The sequence below is a fragment of the Haliotis rufescens genome, unplaced genomic scaffold (assembly GCF_023055435.1).
Source record: "Haliotis rufescens isolate VD_foot unplaced genomic scaffold, xgHalRufe1.0.p SCAF_5, whole genome shotgun sequence".
NCBI classification, from domain to species: domain Eukaryota; kingdom Metazoa; phylum Mollusca; class Gastropoda; order Lepetellida; family Haliotidae; genus Haliotis; species Haliotis rufescens.
In genome coordinates this window covers 10,294,395-10,319,500 of record NW_025964223.1, presented here as the reverse complement: position 1 = coordinate 10,319,500, position 25,106 = coordinate 10,294,395, and the positions used below count along the sequence as shown (strand labels likewise).

The following is a 25,106-nucleotide window of genomic DNA, read 5'->3' as shown; positions in this document are numbered from 1 at the left end:
GTCTTAACTACACAAAACGGGTTTGAAAGTGACCCATTACTGACCAGCACACATATTTGCATAATTACATATTCAATGTCGTCTGTGAGGTGCAAGTATAATTCAGTTAATGTCGATATCAAGTCTGATATAGTCTTGGGGATCACACTCATCAGAACCTTAGGGCAAATTAACAGACTAGCGCTTGTGCGTCAACGACACAAGCAGGCGTGTATCGTCAGAGGTCAGTATGTGTTCACCACGGGTCGCTGTTCAATAGCCTATCAACTAAAGTAGAGAAGAAGCGTAAGGTAAAACGAATAGACAAGAGACTTTGAACACTCACAATTAAACCAGTCTGCGGTAATTATTTTTGGCTTTGGTGAACTATTGAGAATAGATAACATTTAGGGGGACACTTGTGTGCATATGTGTATAATTTTTTAATTTGACGTTTACACGATATAAGGCTTTTCCATTGGACGAGAGGTCGGTCACATGACCGCGAAATTGACGTTCATAAGTGTATGAACGACGCAATGTGACGTTCATACGTTTTTCACGAGACCGTGTTCTTGAAATGACGTAAACACTGACGGACTACTTCCACATTCCTGGGGAAACCCCTGAGAATTCCCTAGCACGAAAACATACATAAGCATTATTTCTGATCATTTAGAACCTTTAATCTTGGTCTCAGCATTTCAGTATACATTGAGAAACGTAAGAGAGCTTGACTGCATGATTGTTCACGAATTTCCTCGCTACGGCCCATCCTAATGAACAAACGACAAAATGCACATCCAAACTATCGTCAGTATCGACTCGAGGCTGACAGTGACCGTCTCCAGCAATCTACGAATTTACCTTGGTGTTTGACGCATCTTTAATCACCTTTCAATAATCGGTCAGTTGATCAATGATGACTAACACATGTAACCGCCACAGGTTCATTAACAACTTCGGAAATCCTCTCGTCACGTTTATCGTGTCGGCCATTTTGACGTCTTGTACTTGATGTAAATGTATTACGCGGCGCTGTCATTGTGACTGACTTACTGAGGTAGTTCATTACAGACCTTTCTCATCTAATGGGGATATTATATGAACACATGTGTTGCGTAAGATGTTTCTGAAGAGCAAGTTCTGCATCCATACGCTCATGTCACCAGGACCTCTCTTTTGGGGGAACTATTTTATTCCGCGATATAGCTGGTTGTTGTTTGGCTGTCAGTGTAAACATGAAGTCACACGTACTAAATAAAAATGTGTTTAGATCTTGGCCTACATCCTTTGAGGTAAGACATTGTGATAAAAAATTATATGAATTGACTTTCACTTTGTTAGAGTTCATTGGAGTATGAACCTTCATAGGGTGAGGGCCAAACATTGTATGAACGCCGTCGCAAACTCCGACGTTCATACAGTTTGGCCCTCACTCTATGAAGGTTCATACTCCAATGAACTCACACAAAGTGAAGGTCAATTCTTAAATATATATATATAAGTGACACATCTGGGATAGCATATTCTCATTAAGGTTACATGTAGTTATATTATAGTCGACACTACCGGGTTATTCCTGAAGGTCAAGTGTAGTGGACGCCACCATGCGACTCCCATTATATCAAAGTCTGAGGTACTACACGGTAACTCCGAGATACCTGAAGTTTCGAGAGAATGAGTAGGGAGGCCAGAGTGCAAAAAATGTCTAAATCCGTTAATCGGGTCCTAAGTGTTAACCTGATTTGCGAGGGGCGCCGTGGTTGTCTTCTACTTGGTGGTTATGGAAGGTATAGTTTGTAGGAATATTGTTGGATCTGGTAGGAATAACAGGAACATATGCAAGTACTGGTTTGCTCGTGACATAATGTTTCTAACGGGGGACGTTTCTGACGTTTCTAATCTATTAATCGTATGCTATAAGTAATGGTAATATGGGGGCTGAGTGTTATCTATTAACCTTATGCAGGAAAGTGCCTGGTAACACGAACGCCGTTTGTAATCTTTTAACATTATGCTTTCTTTGTTTGTTGTTTGACGCCGCACTCAGCAATATTCCAGTTATTTGACGGCGGTCTGTAAATAATCGAGTCTGGAAAGGCAGTCTATTGATTGATATCACAAGCATCGATCAACACAATTGGGATACAATGACACGCATCAACCAAGTCAGCGAGCCTGACCACACGATCCCTTTAGTCGCCTCTTGTTACAAGCATAGCCGTCTCTAATGACAAACGTGGGTTGCTGAAGACCTGGTTCTAACCCGGATCTTCACGGGTCGTAACCTTATGCAGGAGGGCAACATTGGTAACATGAGTGAGTGAGTTTTGGTTTAACGCCGCTTTTAACAGTATTCCAGTTATATCACGGCGTGTCAGCTTAATGTGAGAGGAAAGCCCGAAGTGATGCAGGTCTCAGACGTTTACCACGGGTATGGTGCTGACAAACCTAGAAACATAATCGGGGCGAACCGGGATTCGAACCAACAATCATAGGTTTCTGGCGTGCCCAAGGGACGCAACTCTGCACAGCGAATCGCGGCGCCTCAGACGACTGGGCCACCCGTGCCCCCTTTGGTAACGTGAACGCAGAGTGTAAAATATTAACCTTGTGCGGTTAGGTAACATTTTGACAAAACTGTAGGTTTATCACCCATGACTCCCGCTGTGGTGACAGAGTGACACTTTGCTATATATCAACATCAAAACATAATGACAATTCTGACATTCGCTGTTAACAAATGGGCGTCAGATATTTTGTGACATCGTTCAACACGCTCGGCAGTGTGTTATGCGGGTTATCTTTTGAAAATTATAGCTCATTGCAATAATGTAAGGTGCACAACAAAGATTCAGCGTTGCGAAAATTAAATATGTACAATGAATTCATCACACAGCATCTGGCTTGATGTAGGCAGGCGAGATGGGACATGTTCCGTCACACACTGGAGACTCATATCTCGACATCCGAGATGGGCCATGTTCAGCTAAACACTTGAGTCCCATATCTCGACATGCAAGAGGGGATATGTCCAGCTACACACTTTACTCCCATATCTCGACATCCGAGATGGGCCATGTTCAGCTAAACACTTGAGTCCCATATCTCGACATGCAAGAGGGGATATGTCCAGCTACACACTTTACTCCCATATCTCGACATCCGAGATGGGACATGTTCAGCTAAACACTTAAGTCCCATATCTCGACATCTCAGATGGGACATGTTCCGTCACACAGGTGAGTCCCATATCTCGACATGCAACATGGGACATGTTCCGTCTCACACTTGAGTCCCATATCTCGACATCCGAGATGGGACATGCTCCGTCACACACGTGAGTCCCATATCTGGACATGCGAGATGGGACATGTTCCGTCACACACTGGAGTCTCATATCTCGACATGCAAGATGGGACATGTTCAGCTAAACACTTAAGTCCAATATCTCGACATCCGAGATGGGCCATGTTCCGTCACACACGTGAGTCCCATACATCGACATGCGAGATGGGGGCATGTTACGTCACACACTGGAGTTTCATATTTCGACATGCAAGATGGGACATGTTCAGCTAAACACTAAAGTCCCATATCTCGACATCCGAGATGGGCCATGTTCAGCTAAACACTTAAGTCCCATATCTCGACATGCAAGATGGGACATGTTCAGCTAAACACTTAAGTCCCATATCTCGACATCCGAGATGGGCAATGTTCAGCTAAACACTTAAGTCCCATATCTCGACATGCAAGATAGGACATGTTCAGTAACACACCGAACCCATTGCTTTTTCGAGACAAGCATATATTTTCTTCGGATTTTTGTTCCACTGAATAAGTGGATGTATAGGTTGTCAATATTATTTCAGCATCAAGGCCGCGGCTTGTAGATAATCGAATTTAGGACGCAAACGTGGTTGTTGAATGAGTGAGCGAATGATTTTAAAAGCCGCAATCAGCATTATTCGAGCGTTGCAAGGGCTGCATGTAAATAATCGAGTCTGGTTCAGGCATACCAGTGGTCGATAACATGAGCAACGACCCACCCATAGAAATAGGACTCTGCTTGTCGTAAGAGGCTCGCTGACTCGGTTGATGCATGTCATCGATCCCAATTGTGTGGATCGATGCTCATGATGTCAGTCACTGGATTGTCTGGTCCAGACTCGATTATTTACAGACCGCCGTCATATAGCTGAGTGCGGCGTCAAACAATAAACAAACAAACCAACACGGCCATTGTAATCACCCGGATGTACCCGAGCACATGGGACATGCGCATATCCTCGGGGGTTACGTGCCGGAAGTTGAAACCTCCCTGGAACCCTACACCATGCTCGGAGATCACGTGAGCAGATATTCAGCCAGATAAAATTTCTATGAATACATGGGCGGATACAGCTTTTTTTAAAAGGGGGGTTGCACAATTATTATCTATTTATTGTCTTTGGTGGTAATTTATACAGAAATAAAGATCCCCCCCCCCCCCCCCCCCCCCCCCCTGTATCCGCCCATGGAATATCATATTTAATTGTATTACTACTTCAATGAATGTGTATACCATATTCGACCTTATATAAGTGACGCGTCTCGCGTTTTGGAAAAATACAAGCTATTACGAATTGTGAATGTGTCGCAATCGATTTACATTTGAAAGACGTACAACAGTGATATTCATTTCAAAAGCAGAACCCAACCCCGGCGTCTATTTCCTCAAACGCCTGAAGCAGGACGTTTAGGAAAAAACGAGAGATATTAAGTGTCTGCACGTACCCGGTCCACAGGCTGAGTAAGGATATTCCTGTTTGTGTGATATAATTTCATAGTTGATGTAACGGATGGTAAAACTATAAAAGCAGATTTAAACGTTCATAAAAATGTATTAACACGAATTATACATGACACATGTCATTTCAAGGGTACCACCACAGGCGGTAGCAACGTGTCTGTTTCCTCCACTATAGCGCGCCCATATTTCATTTCAGTGACATTTTTATGACATCCGTGACTAATCCTAAAAATACTCATTGCAACGTTTAATGAAATGGCTCGCAAGGTATGCATCCATCAAACTCGTATATAATGGTAATAACTTATTTCTGAATGAAACTATGTAACTAAAAAAAAAAAGGTTTTTGGTCAGTGGCTTGCATCGGTTCTAAACAGGACATGGTTGGTTGGTAGGTTTGTTGTTTAACGCCGCACTCAGCAATATTCCAGCTAAATGACGGCGGTCTGTAAATAATCGAGTCTGGACCAGATAATCCAGTGATTAATATCATGAGCATCGACCCACGCAATTGGGATTTGGGATACGATGACATGCATCAACTAAGTCAGCGAGCCTGACTACCCGATCCCGTTAGTCGCCTCGTACGACAGGCATAGTCGCCTATCACGGTAAGAATGGGTTGCTGAAGACCTATTCGCACTTGAAGGGCAGAGGGTATAACTCTCTCTCTCTCTCTCTCTCTCTCTCTCTCTCTCTCTCATATAACTTGCTGATATATATATGTATGCTCTGCGATTTTCATAGGAGTATGGTATAAATGAATGCCTATAGTTAGCAGCATACGGGTTAAGCTAATAGTTGAATTATATGATACTGCTAAGCCTGTTGTAAATATTAGAAGTGATTTATGGGGATGTCAGTGCAGTAATCTGAAACTGCAGTCGTTAAAGCAGTAATGAATGGTTCTGAGTGAAAGACGAAGAGCGATCGTCAAAGGCGTCTTTGGAAAAATACACCCTTTTCCTGTGTACACGATAACGTGAAACATGTGTTGACGATGTTATTTCAAAATACCAGCATTAGGCCTTTGAATGACACCCATTTGGACACGACCTGTTGATTAATTCAACAGCAGACAATTTCAACCACCTCACTTTGCGTGCATGGTGACCTATCTGTGTATTCTGTACAAAAGGACTTCAACTTTAACTGAAACTACATGGTATCTTACATAACTTAATCCCATACACAGGACGGTACAATAATAAGAATAACGACTGTTCTGGATAAACAAATCATTAGTATGTAGTAATGGCCCTGTACATCTATCGGTAGACGTTCCCAGCTGTATTCGTCCGGATAAAGCGGGCGTCCGGATTCACGGGGTCAGCTGTTACAGCTAGTCGTCCCAAGACGTGTTCATGTATCGCAGAGATTTGACAAATATACACTGAAATTCGGGTTACGAATAAACTACATTGAACGTTCAATAAATCTTTCTGAATTTCAAATTATTGTCGATCGCGTACACATATTGATGAAATATTTCTGTATATCAAAACATGATCAAGTCAAATTCCTGTTTTTAAAATAATGCACCAAGTGACATTCACAAATTTTAAATTGTTCAGTGACATACAACTTGTGAAACCTCAACCGTGACATACCTCTTCAGTGATGATATTTTGACTGCAGATCCGAAAAATGACATGGCTGCTGTTGAAATTCACCCCTTGGGCTAGTCTTCACGTAAACTCCACCATTAGTAGTCGAAATCCGCGTCTACAACTTCCCGACAAATGTCAGCAATCACCGACAAACAAAACAGTATCCAACACAACTACAATAAGATCAACCCACACTCCGTGCTGTTTACGTTCGCTCTTCTCGCGGGAAACTGTCGTCTGCTTCCTGCTACTTGCAGACGACACTAAATAGTGACAACAATCAATCGGAGGGGCGCTGTGGAAAGGAAGTCATTCTACAACTGGTAGACCCCTGACAGCATATTCCTCGGCCTGATCGCACCTTCCCCTGCGAACTGCAGTCATGTGAAATATAGAAGCGTCGCCCCAAGCTGACGACCTGCCCGCGGCTGGTCTCAAGATACCGCCGACACGCTCTCCCAAATCGTCAACACTCAACGGTAGAAGCGGACAATAGTTAGCTCGTGTTAGCATACGGGCGCATCCTCTGCTGTGTTGTGTCCTGTGTTAATGGTACAACGCAACGAAATCTTCGCGCGTGGCGTTAGATGAAGGTATGATCAAGCATCGTGACGTTTTAGCTCAGTTAAATGACGATATTTCTTCCCTTATCTTTGGAAGAGCGGGAAGGCCGGTTTAGCCACATCTGATAAAGTCATTGCGTCTGTTCCATGTGCTCGTGTGGGATGTGCAAAAAAACATGATGCAGGGATGCACAGCGGAATTCCAATCGATCTGCAATTCAGAAAATGTGCATTGAAACAGCTTTATCCTTTCCCATTAATATTCATACCACGACGAGCTGTCATAACAATTTCAAACAGCACAATTTACAAACAAACCTCCGGATTTTACGGTGTGCATAATTCCAACACGTTTTACCAATTCTTTCATAAAACTGACGACAGCGGAAACATTCCTCCCTTGACACATTCACGATGAAATCCCCGTCGTAATAATTCCCACGATAGTTATTTGGGCCAAGGAGGCAAATAACCTCCCTGAATTTCTTGACCCTTTATCATGTCACCGGATCAATTCAAGCGCATTTCTTCTAACCAATATCATATCTCAAATATTAAGATCATTTTCACAGCGAAGTCAAGTCACATACTTATACGTCAGTATTTTCTTATCAAACCCTTCCAGGCTACAAAAGCTATTTCCCGCGGGTCGGGATCCTCAATATATCATAAATTTCGTTTTCTAGGGCACGAGAACATATTTATACATAAAAAAGAGCCTTGAGTCGGGGGGACAGTACACCGTCCACGTCAGCGCTTACAGCTGACCTACATATGTATCTATAAACCAAACATATTGGAGAGTGTTCAAATTGAAATAGGCGTTGTTTGACCTGTGTTTAGACAGATTATAAATGGACATGTTGAAAAACACTATCAGTCTCAGCCAACAATCTCTCAGATAGAATTTTGACAAATGTGTGAAATGTGTGTGTGGACAGATTTGACCGCGAATCGATCTGCAGATAGTGCCTGACCGACCCCAGATGATCAGTGATGTAACGCCACGGATAAAGGTGGTCTCCCGCGGGTGCGACTGTAGGTTCATCCGCCAGCGCGCAGACATCTGTTGTGACACAACAATTGACGATGGAATTAACAACTCCATCTGGGCAAAGGAATACAGACACGCAATGTAGCGCCTACTGCTGCTGCTACTACTACTACTGCTTCTGCTGCTGCTACTACTACTAGTACTACTTTTACGAACAACTTCTACTATACTAACTACTAGTACTCGATGTACTTCTACAACGACGACTACTGTTATGTACTACTACTACTACTACCACTACTACTACTCTGTGACTGGTAGTTATACAGTTATACTAGTGACAACAGCAGCAGTTATACTGGTAACAACAGCAGCAGTTATGGCGGTAACAGCAGCAGCAGTTATACTGGTAACAACAGCAGCAGTTATACTGGTAACAACAGCAGCAGTTATACTGGTAACAACAGCAGCAGTTATACTGGTAACAGCAGCAGCAGTTATACTGGTAACAACAGCAGCAGTTATACTGGTAACAACAGCAGCAGTTTTACTGGTAACAACAGCAGCAGTTATACTGGTAACAACAGCAGCAGCAGTTATACTGGTAACAACATCAGTAGTAGTAATAGTGGTAACAACAGCAGTAGCAGTTATAGTGGTAACAACAGCAGTAGCAGTTATAGTGGTAATAACAGCAGTAGCAGTTATAGTGGTTATAACAGCAGTAGCGGTTATAGTGGTAACAACAGGAGTAGCAATTATAGTGGTAACAGCATCAGTAGTAGTTAAAGTGGTGATTACAGCAGTAGCTGTTATAGTGGTAATAACAGCAGTAGCAGTTATAGTGGTAATAACAGCAGTAGCAATTATAGTGGTAATAACAGCAGTAGCAGTTATAGTGGTAACAACAGCAGTAGCAGTTATAGTGGTTATAACAGCAGTAGCACTTATAGTGGTAATAACAGCAGTAGCAGTTATAGTGGTTATAACAGCAGTAGCGGTTATAGTGGTAACAACAGGAGTAGCAATTATAGTGGTAACAGCATCAGTAGTAGTTATAGTGGTGATAACAGCAGTAGCTGTTATAGTGGTAATAACAGCAGTAGCAGTTATAGTGGTAATAACAGCAGTAGCAATTATAGTGGTAATAACAGCAGTAGCAGTTATAGTGGTAACAACAGCAGTAGCAGTTACAGTAGTGAAAACATCAGTAGCAGTTACAGTTGTAACAACCTTTACAGTGGTAACAACAGCAGTAGTAGTTGCATGGGTAGTAGTGGTGGCAGCACGAGGTATATCAGTATCTGTAATAGCAGCAGCAATAGTGGTATACTCGCATAATATACTGAACAGCATTGAAAACGCACCAACAATTAATCTTGAACTATTACAAAAACAACTTGAGCAATGACCGATTTTGATTAGAACAGACGTAGGCGGATTATTAAGAAAGACGACAAAGGAAACAGGAATACCACACATTAATTACAATTACGTCATCAGTGTAAGGAAGACACATAGGGTTAAAATGAAAAGTCAATATCTGGTATTTCCGTCATTGACAGCAACACGGGCCATGCAACGTCTTCTCATTGATCGAATAAGTCTGCGAATAGTGTTCTGGGGCATTCGACTCTTGACGTAGTGTATCTTCAAGTTCTCTCAGGTTCTGTACTTGCGGATGACGTGAGAGGCGTTGACCCAGGTAATCCCATAGATGTTCAATTGGCGATAGATCGGGTGACAGGGCTGGCCATGGAAGCAGAGGCACATTATTGTTTGCTAGGTACTGTGTTGAAACACGTGCTGTGTGCGCTCAAGCATTATCTTGCTGGAAGGTGTGCATATCCTGGTGCTGATGAAAGAATGGGATGACGTGATTTGCCAATATGTTATTCCTGTAGTAAAGGGCATTAACTCTTCCACGACAAACATGGAGCTCTGTTCGATGGTTATGACTGATGCCGCCCCACACCATGACACTCCCTCCCCTCATCGATCTGTCTGTACAACGCAGTCATTGTGGTAACGTTTTCAACGTCGGCGCCACACTCGCAATCGACCGTCAGCATTCCATAAATGAAAACGGGACTTATCAGAGAACAGCACACCATGCCACTGCCGCAATCTCCAATGACGATGCCTTTTGGCCCAACGCAGACCTTCATTTCGATGTCGATCAGTGAGTATGGGTCCAACATATGGACGTCGAGCACGTAGCCCTGCTGAGCAGAGACGTCGACGTACGGTGTCAGCACTGATCAATTCCGTCGGCCTTGTACGGTTGCTGCAGTCCTGGTAGCCGGAAGTGTACGATCACGAAGATGCCGACGAACAATATGGCGATCCTGACGTGGTGTAGTTACACGACGTTGACCCGGACGTGGTCGATCTCTGGTGGTTCTTGTCTGCTGGTAACTGCTCAGTAGCCAGAGGACTGTTGAATGATGGCATTGAAACCGTTGTGCAACGACTCTACTTGACGTACCAACTTGAAGCATGCCCAAGGCACGTTCACGTTCCTCTGCTGTTAATCTTGGCATTTCTTGTGTCAGTACCCTTTACGTCTGCAGCAAAAAGTGATGTGGCTTCCATGATGTGCACGCAATTTGTTGCGTTTTGGCGATTTCGCTCACAAATTTAGGAATGTGCTTTGACGAGCTGTTCTTCTTCATGCTTCGTCCAGAACGTCGTATATTACTAATTCACTTATATATTTTCATATGACTTAAGCCCGGATAAAAATACATCCATTTTCATGGTGGTGCGTTTTCAATGCTGTTCAGTATATATAGACGTTACGCTAGTGTTCATTTTTGTCTGCGCAGATCGTATCGTTCCAAGAAAAATACACTTGTACAGGACCAGAAAATATGATGTTGTACTGGATCATGAACCGGCGTATTTGTGCCAGTCCATGAATTGATTTATGGGCCAGATCATGAAACGTCTCGTGTGCCAGATCATACACCGATTCATGTTGTGCCAGACCATGAACTGACTCAAATTGTGCCAAAGCATAATCAAAATCAGTTCCTTTTGTGTTTCAACTGGAAACTTGTCCAAACGTTTTGCAGAACTGATGAACTGATTCATGTTGTAACAGATTATGAACTAATCCTTGCTGTAGCGGAGAATGAACTGACCCATGTTGTGCCGGGTCAATAACTGATCCATGTTATAGCGGATCATGAACTGATCTATGTTGTGCCGGATCATCAACGGATCTATGTTGTAGCAGATAATGAACTGCTTAATGTTGTAGCGGATCATGAACGGATCCATGTTGTAGCAGATCATGAACTGATCCATGTTGTGCCGGGTCATGAAGTGAACCAATTTAGTGCCGGATGATTAACTGATCCATGTTGTAGCGGATCATGAACTGATCCTAGTTGTCCCGGATCATGAACTTATCCTTGTTGTAGCGGATCATGAACCCATCCGTGTTGTGCCGGATCATTAATTGATCCATGTTGCACGCAGCGGGTCATGAACTTATCTTTGTTGTAGCGGATCATGTACTGATCCACGTTGAAGCTTATCATGAACTGATCCATGTTGAAGCAGATCATAAACTAATCCATGTTGTAGATGATCATGAACTGATCCACGTAGTAGCGGATCATGAACTGATCCACGTTGCAGCGGGTCATGAACTAATCTTTGTTGTAGCGGATCATGAACTGATCCATGTTGAAGCAGATCATGAACTGATCCACGTTGAAGCAGATCATGAACTGATCCACGTTGAAGCAGATCACGAACTGATCCATGTTGAAGCAGATCATGAACTGATCCATGTTGAAGCAGATCATGAACGGATCCATGTTGTTGCGAATCATGAACTGTTCCATGTTGTAGATGATCATGAACCCATCCATGTTGTTGCGAATCATGAACTGTTCCATGTTGTAGATGATCATGAACCCATCCATGTTGTAGCGAATCATGAACTGTTCAATGTTGTCCCGGATCATGAACTGTTCCATGTTGTACCGGACTGCCAATCATCAATACGAGATTCAAGTCAATCAAAAGCACGGCCCCAACGCACCTGCAAAACTCCCTCGGCGCCTGCAATGCATATTTCACGAAACCACCTCAAGGCAATGTAGTAATTGTTCCCTGAGTCTTCAGGCAGCTCAATTAACTGACTCCGTAAACGCCAGGTTACACTGGGGACCCCATCGTCAAACAAACGTAACCCGCGGCTATCAAATATTTAATGTGTTGCCACCCAGCCAAGATAATCAAGATGGTATGTAGACATTGGTGCGAGCCTTGACTAGTGACGGAGGAACACTGTACGTCCGCTTCATGTAGACGTGAGTTCATGGTGTCCGTTTACGTTAAACATAATTATACAATTCTCAAATTAAAACGAGATTTATGTGGCTGTGTTTATTAGAAGTTTTACATCCATGGTGTCTCCGTATAAATAAATGCAACAATTTTAAAAGTGATCTTAATTGCTACTACGCAATGTTCGTATCATACTTAAGGATTTAATAGGATTTTCTGGGTGTATAATATTTTTTACGGCATTTTCTAAATGAAAGTTAACTGTTCATGACGCACCTTCGTCTAAATGTGTAGACTTTCTAGACTGTAATAGATGAAATATGTGACAAAACGTCACATCTGTCTATTCTGTTGTACTAGATTGACCGCGAGGAACTCTGGGTAGGGCTTAATCATCATTACGCGTTGAAGAACCTGCTAGAACTATCTTGGTATACTTTCATAATCGGCTCGTAAAATGTCATACATCCCGCTAGTGATACACGTGAGTATAAAACGTTAAAACCAGGGAATAACCCGTCTCGAGTATCCGCCGAAACAGGTTACATTGGGTGTAAAGGGCTAAGTAGCATCTTCCCGAGGCAAGGGCGTTAACTGACTGACTATAAAAGTCCAGTTTCCACCCTTGCCGAACTAGGCTGATATTTCTAGGCTCGGCCGTTGGCCACCAGTGGCTATTATACGTTATATGTCCCTTCTATGTCCCTCCTAGTGACCAATCAGATGCCATCTCTAATATCACTGGTATTTGCTTAAAAAATGGAGGCGCCCAATCAAGACGATCGGATCCATAATCAAGATCTGTAATGTAATAAAACGGGTCTTGAAGCACTTGAGCACCTTGATTATAAACGTGAAAAAATATGCAATATATCTGTCGATACCCAATTGGCGGTACACATGCTTTGGAAATCCTGCAGTCGACCGAAATCTGCACATGTTTACGAACCGGATGTCGAGTTCGCTACGCGATTTTGAACAGACTATGCATAGACTGGTTAGTCCAGGCAACACGTAACTCCCGAATTCCAGCTTTATTCAGCAAGAGTTCAAACTGCACTTTTATAGTCATTTAACGACCTTGTCTTGGGGAGATGCAAAATAGCGGTGAAAATTATATGAATTGATCACTGACAATCAGCAATGGCACCAGTTGTTCGCGAAAGGGAAAGCATAATTTTTTTTTAATATCCTGCTCTGACGGTAGCTCATTACAACTCATTACAACTTCTCAATCACACATCTAAATGTTATTATTATCATTATTTTTATTATCTAAATATTTTCATAACTTTATAGATCACCGATACGGTATTTCCTATTTTAACCTGGCGGAAAATGGGGAATATTATCAGTCTGATCTTAAGCTATCGCTCTCTGACTTCCGCATGCACACCAGTTACGAATCCAGCATTATGGTATTCAACCCACTCCTAATTGATCATATACATATTATTTTTTGTGAAGCTTCTATTTTAGTGAACCGGATTCAAATGACAGTGTGTATTGATCGGGATGTGAATGTATTATATCATACCGGATGCAGGCACAACATATATTTGCAGCTGTTAGGTCTGTGTTGATGGCGATATCGCACAATCATTCCATCGCATCGATTGAAAACCCACTGACGTCAACAAATTCGCGTCAACTGACGACAGTACGGCTGGGGCCGTTAGCTAATCTGACACTTCTACCACGGCGATGTCAACTGTAAATACAACGATGATTATTACCTCCCCTGAATGAATACCCTTGAGTTATTCGCCTTGGAGATTATTTTTAGGACACCGCAAAAGTAACTGGGCCCTCGAAACAAATAATGTATTCATGTATCAAAGCAACAAAATACTACGTAATCAGATTTAAAATACAGCCTAAAATATATATTTTAAAAAATCAAATGAAAATAAACAAAAATTGCACTTTGCACATGCGTAATGCATGAGAATCTTTAACCTCCTGCGACCCGTGAAGATGCGGTGTAGAAAAGGTCTTCAGCAACCCAAGCTTGCCCTAAAAGGCGACTATGTTTGTCGTACCAGGCGACTAACGGGATCGGGTAGTCAGGCTCGCTGACTTGGGTGATGCATGTCATCGTATCCCAATCGCGTGGATCGATGTTCATGATATCAATCACTGGATTGTCTGGTCCAGACTCGATTATTTACAGACCGCCGTCATAAAGCTGGAATATTGCTGAGTGCGGCGTTAAACAACAAACAAACAAGCAAACAAACAAAATTTAACTTCCTGCTTCGTTGTCCGTGCTGCTAACCGCACGTGCATTTTGTTCGATTTGGTCGTTGTAGACAGTACATTTGTACCGCACGTGCATTTTGTTCGATTTGATCGTTGTAAACAGTAAACTCGTACCACACGTGCATTTTGTGCGATTTGATCGTTGTAGACAGTACATTTGTACCGCACGTGCATTTTGTGCGATTTGATCGTTGTAATCAGCGCATCCGCAATTCCCGTCCTCAGAACTAATGCAAGAGCTTAAACTTGCATTGCAGAAAGTAGGTCAGTAAACTGTCACTTCGTTACAGACTGACGTCATAGCGCCAGAGGCACAAACCGGTGTCAGCGCTACGACTGCGCTTCCATACCTTAACAGAGTAATGACTGTCTTTGCGATGCGATCATATTACACTGTCATTGCCTGAAGAAGGCGATGTACATTGCCAGCCAGTGGGATGCTCTGATTATCGCCTGGTATGAAGTGTTATGTTGTAAAAGGATACTAAATGAGTCATCGAACAGATTGTGTTTTCGTGACGGGGCATGAACAATGGCGTTGGCACACTATTCACGTACTCACACCGACAACTGAACCCGGATCTTTAGCCGGACTATTGATCAATCCACACCTAATGTAGGTCTCCGAGTCGCCGAGGACACTGCTGCTGGAGTGAGTGAGTGAGTGAGTGAGTGAGTGAGTGAGTTGGGTTTAACGCTTTTAACAGTATTCCAGTTATATCGCGGCGTGTCAGCTTAATGTGGGAGGAAAGCCCGAAGTGATGCAGGTCTCAGACGTTTACCACTTCGGTGAAAGCCCCGAGCACGGGTATGGTGCTGACAAACCTAGAAACATAATCGGGACGAACGGGGATTCGAACCCACAATCATAGGTTTCTGGCATGCCCAAGGGACGCAACTCTGCACAGCGAATCGCGGCGCCTTAGACGACTGGGCCAACCGTGCCCCCTACTGCTGATGGAAACGTTGCGTGTCGAGGACGGTTATGTGACATTCATTACATTTAATGTTTTCAATATACATCGTCGAGCAGACTGTTTTGGGAGATATATTCAGATTTAGGACATTCACAGAGTTGACTGATGAATATACGTACCACCATTCCCAATATGCGAGGGTGATACTACATCATGTATAAAGTGAGTGTGTGAGTGAGTTTGGTATAACGCCGCTTTGACCAGTATTTCAGTATTATGAAGGTGTCTACGCATGCCTTTATGGCGAATCAGCTTAACGTGAGAATAAAACTCAAAGTGATCCACGTGAATTTGGATCTGATTTTAAGAGACCCTATTACGATTTAACATATCGGTGTAACAAGGTATTATCTACTGCAAATTGTATGTCTGGATTATTGTGAAAGTAGTGATATCCTGGTCGCATTCTTCCTGTTACTATTCGGGGCACGGGTGGCCCAGTCGTCTAAGGCTCCGCAATTCGCTGTGTAGAGTTGCGTCCCTTGGACACGCCAGAAACCTATGATTGTGGGTTCGAATCCCCGTTCGTCCCGATTATGTTTCTAGGTTTGTCAGCACCATACCTGTGCTAGTGGGTTTCACCAAAGTTGTAAACGTCTGAGACCCGCATCACTTCGGGCTTTCCTCCCACATCAAGCTGACACGTCGTGATATAATGAAATACTGTTTAAAGTGGCGTAAAACCAACTCGCTCACTCACTCACTCCTTTTACTATTCGAAACGTAATCCTGTGATGAACTTCAACGCAATGAAGGGAAAATAGTTCATGTTTCGCCGTAATTCACTGACGATTTCGTTTTAGGCTTGGAACGCATCCATGGTCTACTGGGTAGAGCATCTTCCTGGAGAGCGGGGGATCAGCGGTCCGATCCATGGGCTCGTCATACAAGAGGACGTAACAAGATGGTACTTGCTGTTACCCTTCCGGAGTAGAATAGGTCTTCAGCAACCCATGCTTGTCGTAAGAGGCGACTATGCTTGTCGTACGAGGCGACTAACGGGATCGGGTGGTCAGGCTCGCTGACTTGGTTGATGCATGTCATCGTATCCCAAATCCCAATTGCGTGGGTCGATGCTCATGATATAAATCACTGGATTGTCTGGTCCAGACACGATTATTTACAGACAGCCGTCATAGAGCTGGAATATTGCTGAGTGCGGCGTTAAACAACAAACCAACCAACCAACCTTCCAGTGCATTGATGTCCTGTTTAGAACCGATGCATGCCGCTGACCAAAAACAAGCCCCAACTATTAAACATTTTTTTAGTTTCATAGAAATAAGTTATTACGATAATATAGGAGTTTGATGGATACATACCTTGCGAGCCATAAGTCACAGATGTCATAAAAATGTCACATGGAAGACAACAAGAAAGAAGTGAGCAAAGCTCACATACCCCCGTTATCCCCGCTGGTCAAGAACAAATAGTAAATAGCTTGTTAATTAATGAAATATTACATATATCTAACTGATTTTAACTTCAATGTTTTAAAAACTAAGATTGCGTTCCAGTGACAATTGCCCCCCCCCCCCCCCAAATCTCCGATCGATGTTACCAGTGTTCACAACGAGGAAGTAGATCACCATGAACACCTTTGAATAAAAATTTGAATGAGGAGTTATAAGAAGAATTATCAAAAGGACCAAAAATTGTTGATATAAAAACACATAAAAAATGGAACAATATCATATAAGAAAATCAATAAATTAATAATTTCCATCAAGCCTTAACAGATATGGTAAAGAATTCATAAATTCAAACTATCACAAAGCACAGATACTTATGAGATGATCTACATGTGTGGAAACAATTTTTGAAAATATATTAGCTATACAAAACCAGTAATCAAAATTTCTAAATTCCATCATGTTTCCAAGAAAACAGCAAAAGACAAAACTTTCAGAATGTTATAAAAGATAAAAAAACAATCATAGCGGTTAATGTAGCAAGTTTACTGAAGCTAGAATACATAATATTGTAAACATGGATCGTACAAAAACTCTACCCAAAATTTATGTTTCACCATGTTCACAATGTTTCCATGGAAACGGCAAAAATTAAAAATTCAGAATCTTCAAACTAGCAAAAGGCACAAGTACTCATTGTGGTAAATGTGTGTAGAAAGTTTGGTGAAGCTAGGGTGCATGGTTAAAAAGTTATGGGCCGTACAAAATACCCACCCTAAAAGTTTAAGTTCCTAATGTTTCCATGGAAACGGCAAAAATTAAAAATTCAGAATCTTCAAACTAGCAAAAGGCACAAGTACTCATTGTGGTAAATGTGTGTAGAAAGTTTGGTGAAGCTAGGGTGCAGAGTTAAAAAGATATAGGCCGTACAAAACACCCACCCTTAAAGTTTAAGTTTCTAATGTTTCCATGGAAACGGCAAAAATTAAAAATTCAGAATCTTCAAACTAGCAAAAGGCACAAGTACTCATTATGGTTAATGTGTGTAGAAGGTTTGGTGAAGCTAGGGTGTATAGTTAAAAAGATATAGGCCGTACAAAACACCCACCCTAAAAGTTTAAGTTTCTTAATGTTTCCATGGAAACGGCAAAAATTAAAAAGTTCAGAAACTTCAAACTAGCAAAAGGCACAAGTACTCATTGTGGTTAATGTGTGTAGCAAGTTTGGTGAAGCTAGGGTGCATGGTTAAAAAGTTATGGGCCGTACAAAAGCTCGGACGGAAGGGCGGACGGAAGGACGGACGAACGGAACGCTATATACCCCCGATTTACTTTGTAAAATGGTTTAAATTTAGAGATTCACGAGTGAAGCACGTTAGCGTTTTGTCATGAGGGAACTTCATGGGGGACGACTGGAGACTTTCTAACCAACAGCATGTCAAATTGCCCCGCGTTGCGCTGAAGCTTGGACATATAGAAACCGTTTGACATTTAACGGGCGCTTCCAGGAGAGCGGATTTGGCACTCGCAAAGATTGCCCAGTAGGAATATATTTTATACCTAGGAATATTATCTATATTGCATTGATCTTATTGCTAGACATATCGACTTCATATATGATCCAAGCATTTATTAAATGATTTAAAAATTTCACATGCCTTTTTGTTTATATGGTGGTTTTTGATTGCAAGGCAAATATATGTATAGACAAACTATCACATGTTCACAAAAACACTGCAGGACTGCTGGTTATGCTCTGAATCGAACTGAATGGGCGAGAGAATATATAGCGTATTCGTTTCTTATAGTATCTTTCTTTCGATGGTACAAAGATGCGTGAACTGATAACATTGTTGTTTGTTTGTTGTTTAACGCCGCACTCAGCAACATTCCAGCTATATGACGGCGGTCTGTAAATAATCAAGTCTGGAACAGACAATCCAGTGATTAATATCATGAGCATCGACCCATGCAATTGGGATCAGTGACATGCATCAATCAAGTCAGCGAGCCTGACCACCCGATCCCGTTAGTCGCCTTTTACGACAAGCATAATCGCCTTTTACGGCAAGCATGGGTTGCTGAAGACCTATTCTACCTCGGAATCTTCACGGGTCTGAACTGATAACAATAAGCTAGGTCCGACTGTGATGGTTTACCTTTCATACAATTCTTACGAAGATACAAACAATCACTCAGATTATCAGAGTGGGGGAGGATAGTTTCTACACTGCTTCAAGCAATACGCCAGCACAATCACGGCGGGTGACACCAGAAAATGGCTTCTCACCTTGTAGCCATACTGGGAAATCGAAATAGGGACGTAGCTGGAATAGTGCTGAGACACCCTCACCCACACCAACCCTCCCAAAAATACTCCCAAACAACAACACACCAAAAGCTGAAATATAGTTTCCCAGCCTCTGAAGGGCTTCTCCAAATAGACCTACACGAGTTATCTCCCCTGTATGAATATCCATAGAAGATATTTCATGTGTCTCGGGAAATATCACGTTTCTCTCATCGAGTGACGTTCACGAGACACATGTATTATCCTATTTAATATATACTTTTTGTGTCGACCGGATCATTATTTTTTGATCATTACCAATGTAAAACCTTAAAACGTACATTCTCCCTACATAAGACGAAGACGTTTCCCTACCCCTTGATATTGCGACTTAAAAAGCAGTTCCGAGTTTGCAAAATCTTTGAAAATATAAACAAAAGTAATAACAAATTATTCACTAAAGTTCTTTATCATACATTTTGATATGATTATATACAAAATCAACTTCAACAAAAAAAATCACACGTGCATGCACGTCGCTATACAAGTGCAATAATCTTGGACGCGACGTAAAAATCCAATTTCACCTAACCTTAACAAAAATATTATGGAAAGCTACGAGAACGCTGTTGGACGCGAAGGAATACACGCTGGGCAAGAAACGAAAATGGAGCTCTGCGAAACGAACAGTCTCAATTGACGAATTAAGTGAGAAATTTGCGGTGAGGTGATTATTGTGTTATGTTCACTGCAATGAAAATATCACTTTTCTCAATTTTTCTCAACTCACACTGATGTCATATAATAAATTGTATCAATTATACTGTTAGCCATGGGATGTTTAACCAATGATACTTGATGCTGCACATGCTTTATTTTTAAAGACGTCAATATACGTTAATGTACTGTATCCACGTAAACATTAACTACAAACCAGTGAGTGATATTATGAGCAACGCCCCACGCTGCCTGGCTGCCCCATGACCCCATCCGGTTCCACAGAGCGACATTGTAGGGCTACGGAGGGCGGTGGGGTAGCCAAGTGGTTAGAGCGTTCATTCGTCACAACGCTCATTTTCCCCAAATGGGTACAATATGTGAAGTCCATGTCTGATATTCACCGCCGTGGTATTGCTGGAGTATTGCTAAAAGCGGCGTAAACACACACTCACTCACAACGTGAGTGGGAGTAGCCTTGATATGCACTTGTAATCTGCGCTAAGTATTCATTCGTTATCAGCACTAAATGCGCTACAATACTGCAACCTGTAAAGTTTTGACCAGGGATCTGGAAGACCAATGAGGGATAGCATGGGCATAAATCCCCCCCATCTCCCCATTTCCCAACTAATGTTTTGTTATGATGTAGCGTAAAGGATGGGTTCAGAAGGACAGTGTTGATAGCATATTTCTCATTATAAAAACATGTTTCAAAAATATAGCAACAGCTTCGATCACTTCGGGATTTTCAGAATTTAGCAGATTTATCCTGAACTGACGTTCTTTGAAAATACCCTGCACCAAGGGGAGAATTTATACCTTAAAAGGGAAAACTTTTCACATTTAAGTAAGACATGGTATTCATCTTCTACTTCGTCGGATAAACAATTTGTATAATCAGTTCTTAAAATTACCGACTTTGGGCATCCTACCTACATTTACATTAAAATTGTGCAAAGAAATTCTAAGTTTACAATAAGCTCTGTTTAAACTTTTATCGTTTAAACAAGTTAAATATGTTTCAGTTTGTAACAATGATTCAACTTTGCTGTATGTACACAATTTCCAACATGATGATGTCATAATAACACTGAATCGAATACAGTTACTGTAACAGTTCATACATGTTTGTCAAGTCGTAAAGAAACTATTGTTTACGTGACCACTGAAGGCCACGCAACATTTTCGAGGACAGAAATAGACACGGTTTCCGTTTTGTCCCACTACAACAGAAATAGCACCACGTACACAGGCCGAGAAAACAGACGGGGCGTCCAAGTCATGATGAATCACCCACAACAAAGATGGGTATGGTCATATGGAGCAACTTCAGTTAATGTATTACTTCTTAACGTTACTATAAATGTACTATGGTTGTCATAAGCAATAGTCTTATTTATTTATTTATTTATTTATTTATTTATTTATTTATTTATTTATTTATTTATTTATTTGTTATCGTAACATTGCTGTAACAATGCCGATGCGACGTTAACAGATGAAGTTTTTAATAGGGGTGACTATCGGTCTGGAAATCACTATTGCGATAACTATTCATATTGAAAGAAACTATTGCGATAACTATTGATATTGCAAGCAACTATTGCGCTAAATATCGATAGTTTTCAGTGTATCATTTTAGATGGATTTTACGGTTGAATTAAACCTTGGAACTGAAGTTTCCTTTGAATGTGATAATCATAACAACAAATAAAAAGTAAAGTTTGAAATATGACTGTTTTGTTTTCTCTTTACCCTAATAATTTAAGAAAAAGAAACTTCCACATCACCATGTGTAAATTATTACCACTCATGATCAAAAGAAAAACAAATTTGAACAACATTGCATGTTTTAATTGATATGGTAAAAACAATCGAAGATATTCCTAACTGAAATCGATACTATTGATCGGAAACTGATTTAACAATCGATTTACTGACTTTAACTTCTTACCAATAGCAATATATCGATATTTCGTTTTATCGTGACACCCCTAGTTTTTAACCACCGTTGTCATAACCAAGAGTGTTATCATACTCAATAATATTGTGTCTATTGTCGCCATTATCATAATCATCAACAGCAGCAGCCGTGGTAGTAGTAGTGGCAAGCTCGGTACCTATCATTATCATCATCATCATCATCATCAGAAGTAGTAGCATCTCCATGTAGTACCTCTACTTCTCCATGCCAGGTAAGGTGAAGACTAACAGTGGACAAGGGGGTTGAAACGTGTGGCCCGTGTCATCGTGACCCCGGGGACGTGGATCATTGCTCATGCTATCAACCCCTGGTATGTTTGATCCCCACGCTTATTCTGGCCGCTGTCTTATATTCATTGTGGCGCAAAACAACATTCACTCGCTGATTTATTATTAAACCTCAGGACAGAATGTCATGTATTGTGTAAGGATCAATAAAATTATTTATTGTAATTATATACAAGTATATATTATAGATATATACGATCCATAGATATGCATTTTTTGAGTACGCTAAAACCCAACAAAACATGATAAATCAAATATATAATACTAAAATTAATTACATTTTTCAATTTTACTTATTTTTTTGCATGAGATTGACATTAGATCTAAACAGAGTTATTATATATGCCGTCGGGAGAGGGGATTCAACAGTTGCCTTAGAGTACAATAGTGAAGCCCCGTTAGTCAGGCAACCCGCCCGTCGGACAATTACTACTGCGAGCGTTATTAATAATGAATGCAACGCATGCTTAACCGGAAAGTTGTCCGGAGGATAGCACGTGTATTGCCCTGATCAAAGTAGTTAGAAATTGTGATCCTATATATTCAACCTCAGGGAAAAAACCATGCACCACTTACCCTTTCAAGAACCAGGGTAATTTTCTGCAAAACGTCCTCATTTGACATACAACTTCAGCCTTCATGATATCCAACGATGATGTCAAATCAATTTCACAACGCCGGTCAAGTGTACAGCACAACAACAGGAAACTCGACAACAAGGATGTCTATTGCACGTCAAGGACTTGCTGATATAGACATAACAGGAAGACAGGCGGAAGCGACCTCGTCCTGCTCCCCGATTTCACAAAGGTGCCATTCACGGACTCAGCCTGTTGATATCATGTTGTTTGCGATGCGCTCGTCAGCTGTCATTCACATCGCGGTTGTAAGACGTGATCGATTTCGGTGTCTATTGCAGCGCGTGCAAGCATCAACATCACGTTGGCTCGTGGCTGACGAGGATGTGTTTGTACATCGATCAGCCGATCGTGACATTGACGAGTGCATTGCAATAAACAAGTTGACGAGCATCGCAGTGTTATTTTGAGAAACGTAGTTGCTTAGAGATTAGGGTAAGGTCGTACTCTGCCTATTAAAGGCTTAGGATTAAAAAAAGACTGTTTGTTATTTTCGTTCTATATGAAGCGTTTCATTTAAAGATATACCAAAATCGTGGTATTTACGCTAGGAATATACCTAAAATGTACATTTGTCTCTTGCAACATTTGCACACACGTACATGATGGATTTAACAACTTATAAAATGAGCCAAGACATATATAGTTTCAACTTCAAATTATACACACATTTCGAGGCTACGTCTTGCTCTTTCATCGGGTGAAGATGCTGATCGAGGTATCTTCACAGACACATTTGAAGGTCTAAAGAAAGGTGAAGTGATATTGTGGATCAGTCTGTGAGTTAAGTTTAACGTCGCTTTGTTCATTTGTGCATTTAAGTACATAATTTCTTGTGTATCAGATGATGACTCTCCTGGTTGGTCGGTTGGTTGGTTTCTTGTTTAACGCCGTACTCAGCAATATTCCAGCTATATGACGGCGGTCTGTAAATAATCGAGTCTGGACCAGACAATCCAGTGATTAATATCATAAGCATCGATCCACGCAATTTGGATCGATGACTTGCATCAACCAAGTCAGCGAGCCTGACTACCCGATCCGGTTAGTCGCCTCCTACAACAAGCATAGTCGCCTTTTACGGCAAGCATGGGTTGCTGAAGACCTATTCTACCCCGGATCTTCAAGGGTCTGTTTGGGATTTTGGTTGGAGGACAGCCTTATGTGATGGAGGTCTCAGACGTGTACCACTTTGGTGGAGCACGGGTATGGTGCTGACAAACCTAGAATCAGGTCGATTTTCGGATTCGAACCTATGATAACTCACGGCATTGTCGTAAAAAAGAGCATCATTTTACAGTTACTTTAAAACAGATGAACGGAACATTCCCACAGGACATTGCTAAGTAAACAGAAAGAACAATGTCAAGGTCAACTCGGGTCAGAATAACCTGACCTCACGCTCGGACTGAGACTCATAATTTACGAGAGCCGACACTTGACGATCGGGCTGTGCTAAATGAAACAAAGACCGGCCATGTTATCGAGTAGGGGCAGAGCACTGGCAAAGACAGGCCAAACTGATGACTGAGACCAGAGACCATATAATAGATATGGTCTCTGCTGAGACGTGTTTCCAAAAATATCTGTCTCTGAAACGAACACATTTGTTTCAGATTTATTTGGTTAAGATGTTTTAATATACAACATCATATTGATACTAGTCATCTTTTCCTTTTCGGGTAGTCTCTGGTACAGATGCTGAAACAAACCTATCCTAGATTTTTCAGTGTCTGATAATGTCTCCGTAACTTAATGTACATGTAATATGTTAATAGACAATTTAACCAACACTATTTTTAAACTAATTTTATTTTTTAGAGACTTAATGTTTGTCTACTTAAATCGAGAATTGAGACTTGCTAAACTATTGTAGACTTGCTTGTTGTTGTTTTTCGAATTGGTTGGTAAAGGTCCTTACCAGAGGCCACCCCAGTGAAGATCCGGGTTATGTTGGTCTTCAGCAACCCATGCTTTTCGTAAAAGGCGACTAATGGCATCGAGTGGTTAGGTGAGGTGAAATGTGGTTTAACGTCATGTCCAAGATTATTGCACTTATATAGCGACGTGCATGCACGCGTGTGTGTGTGTGTGTGTGTGTGTGTGTGTGTGTGTGTGTGTGGCTGCTTGTACTAGTCCGGACTGATGTCGATTTATTGTGCTAGCTCACTGAGATACCATGCCGCAGTTTAACATGAATACCCCACTCAGACACAGTATACTGACTCCGAGCCGACCAGTCCTTGTTTTATCCCCTTAATGCCGAGCGCCAGACAGGGTAACAACAA

At 41.6% G+C, this 25,106-nt stretch overlaps 2 protein-coding genes across 2 annotated transcripts in view; one reads left to right on the top strand and one right to left on the bottom strand.

Moving 5' to 3' along the window:
• LOC124150644 (proline-rich protein 5-like) overlaps positions 1-22,863 on the bottom strand; it is a 70,639-nt gene extending 47,776 nt beyond the window's left edge. Inside the window, exons 1-2 of the mRNA XM_046522604.2 lie at positions 22,757-22,863; positions 6,388-7,161 (exon numbers count right to left, since the gene is read on the bottom strand). Of these exons, the coding sequence (XP_046378560.1) occupies positions 6,388-6,431 (44 nt within the window). The 5' untranslated portion in view covers positions 6,432-7,161; positions 22,757-22,863. The remainder of the gene's footprint in view (positions 1-6,387; positions 7,162-22,756) is intronic.
• Positions 7,937-11,112, top strand: LOC125373025 (stress protein DDR48-like). The gene is made up of 4 exons (XM_048383823.1): positions 7,937-8,085; positions 8,292-8,683; positions 9,083-9,187; positions 11,051-11,112. Exons 1-4 carry the CDS (start codon positions 7,937-7,939, stop codon positions 11,110-11,112), a joined length of 708 nt encoding a protein of 235 aa, XP_048239780.1.
• Positions 22,864-25,106: the final 2,243 nt, after the last annotated feature.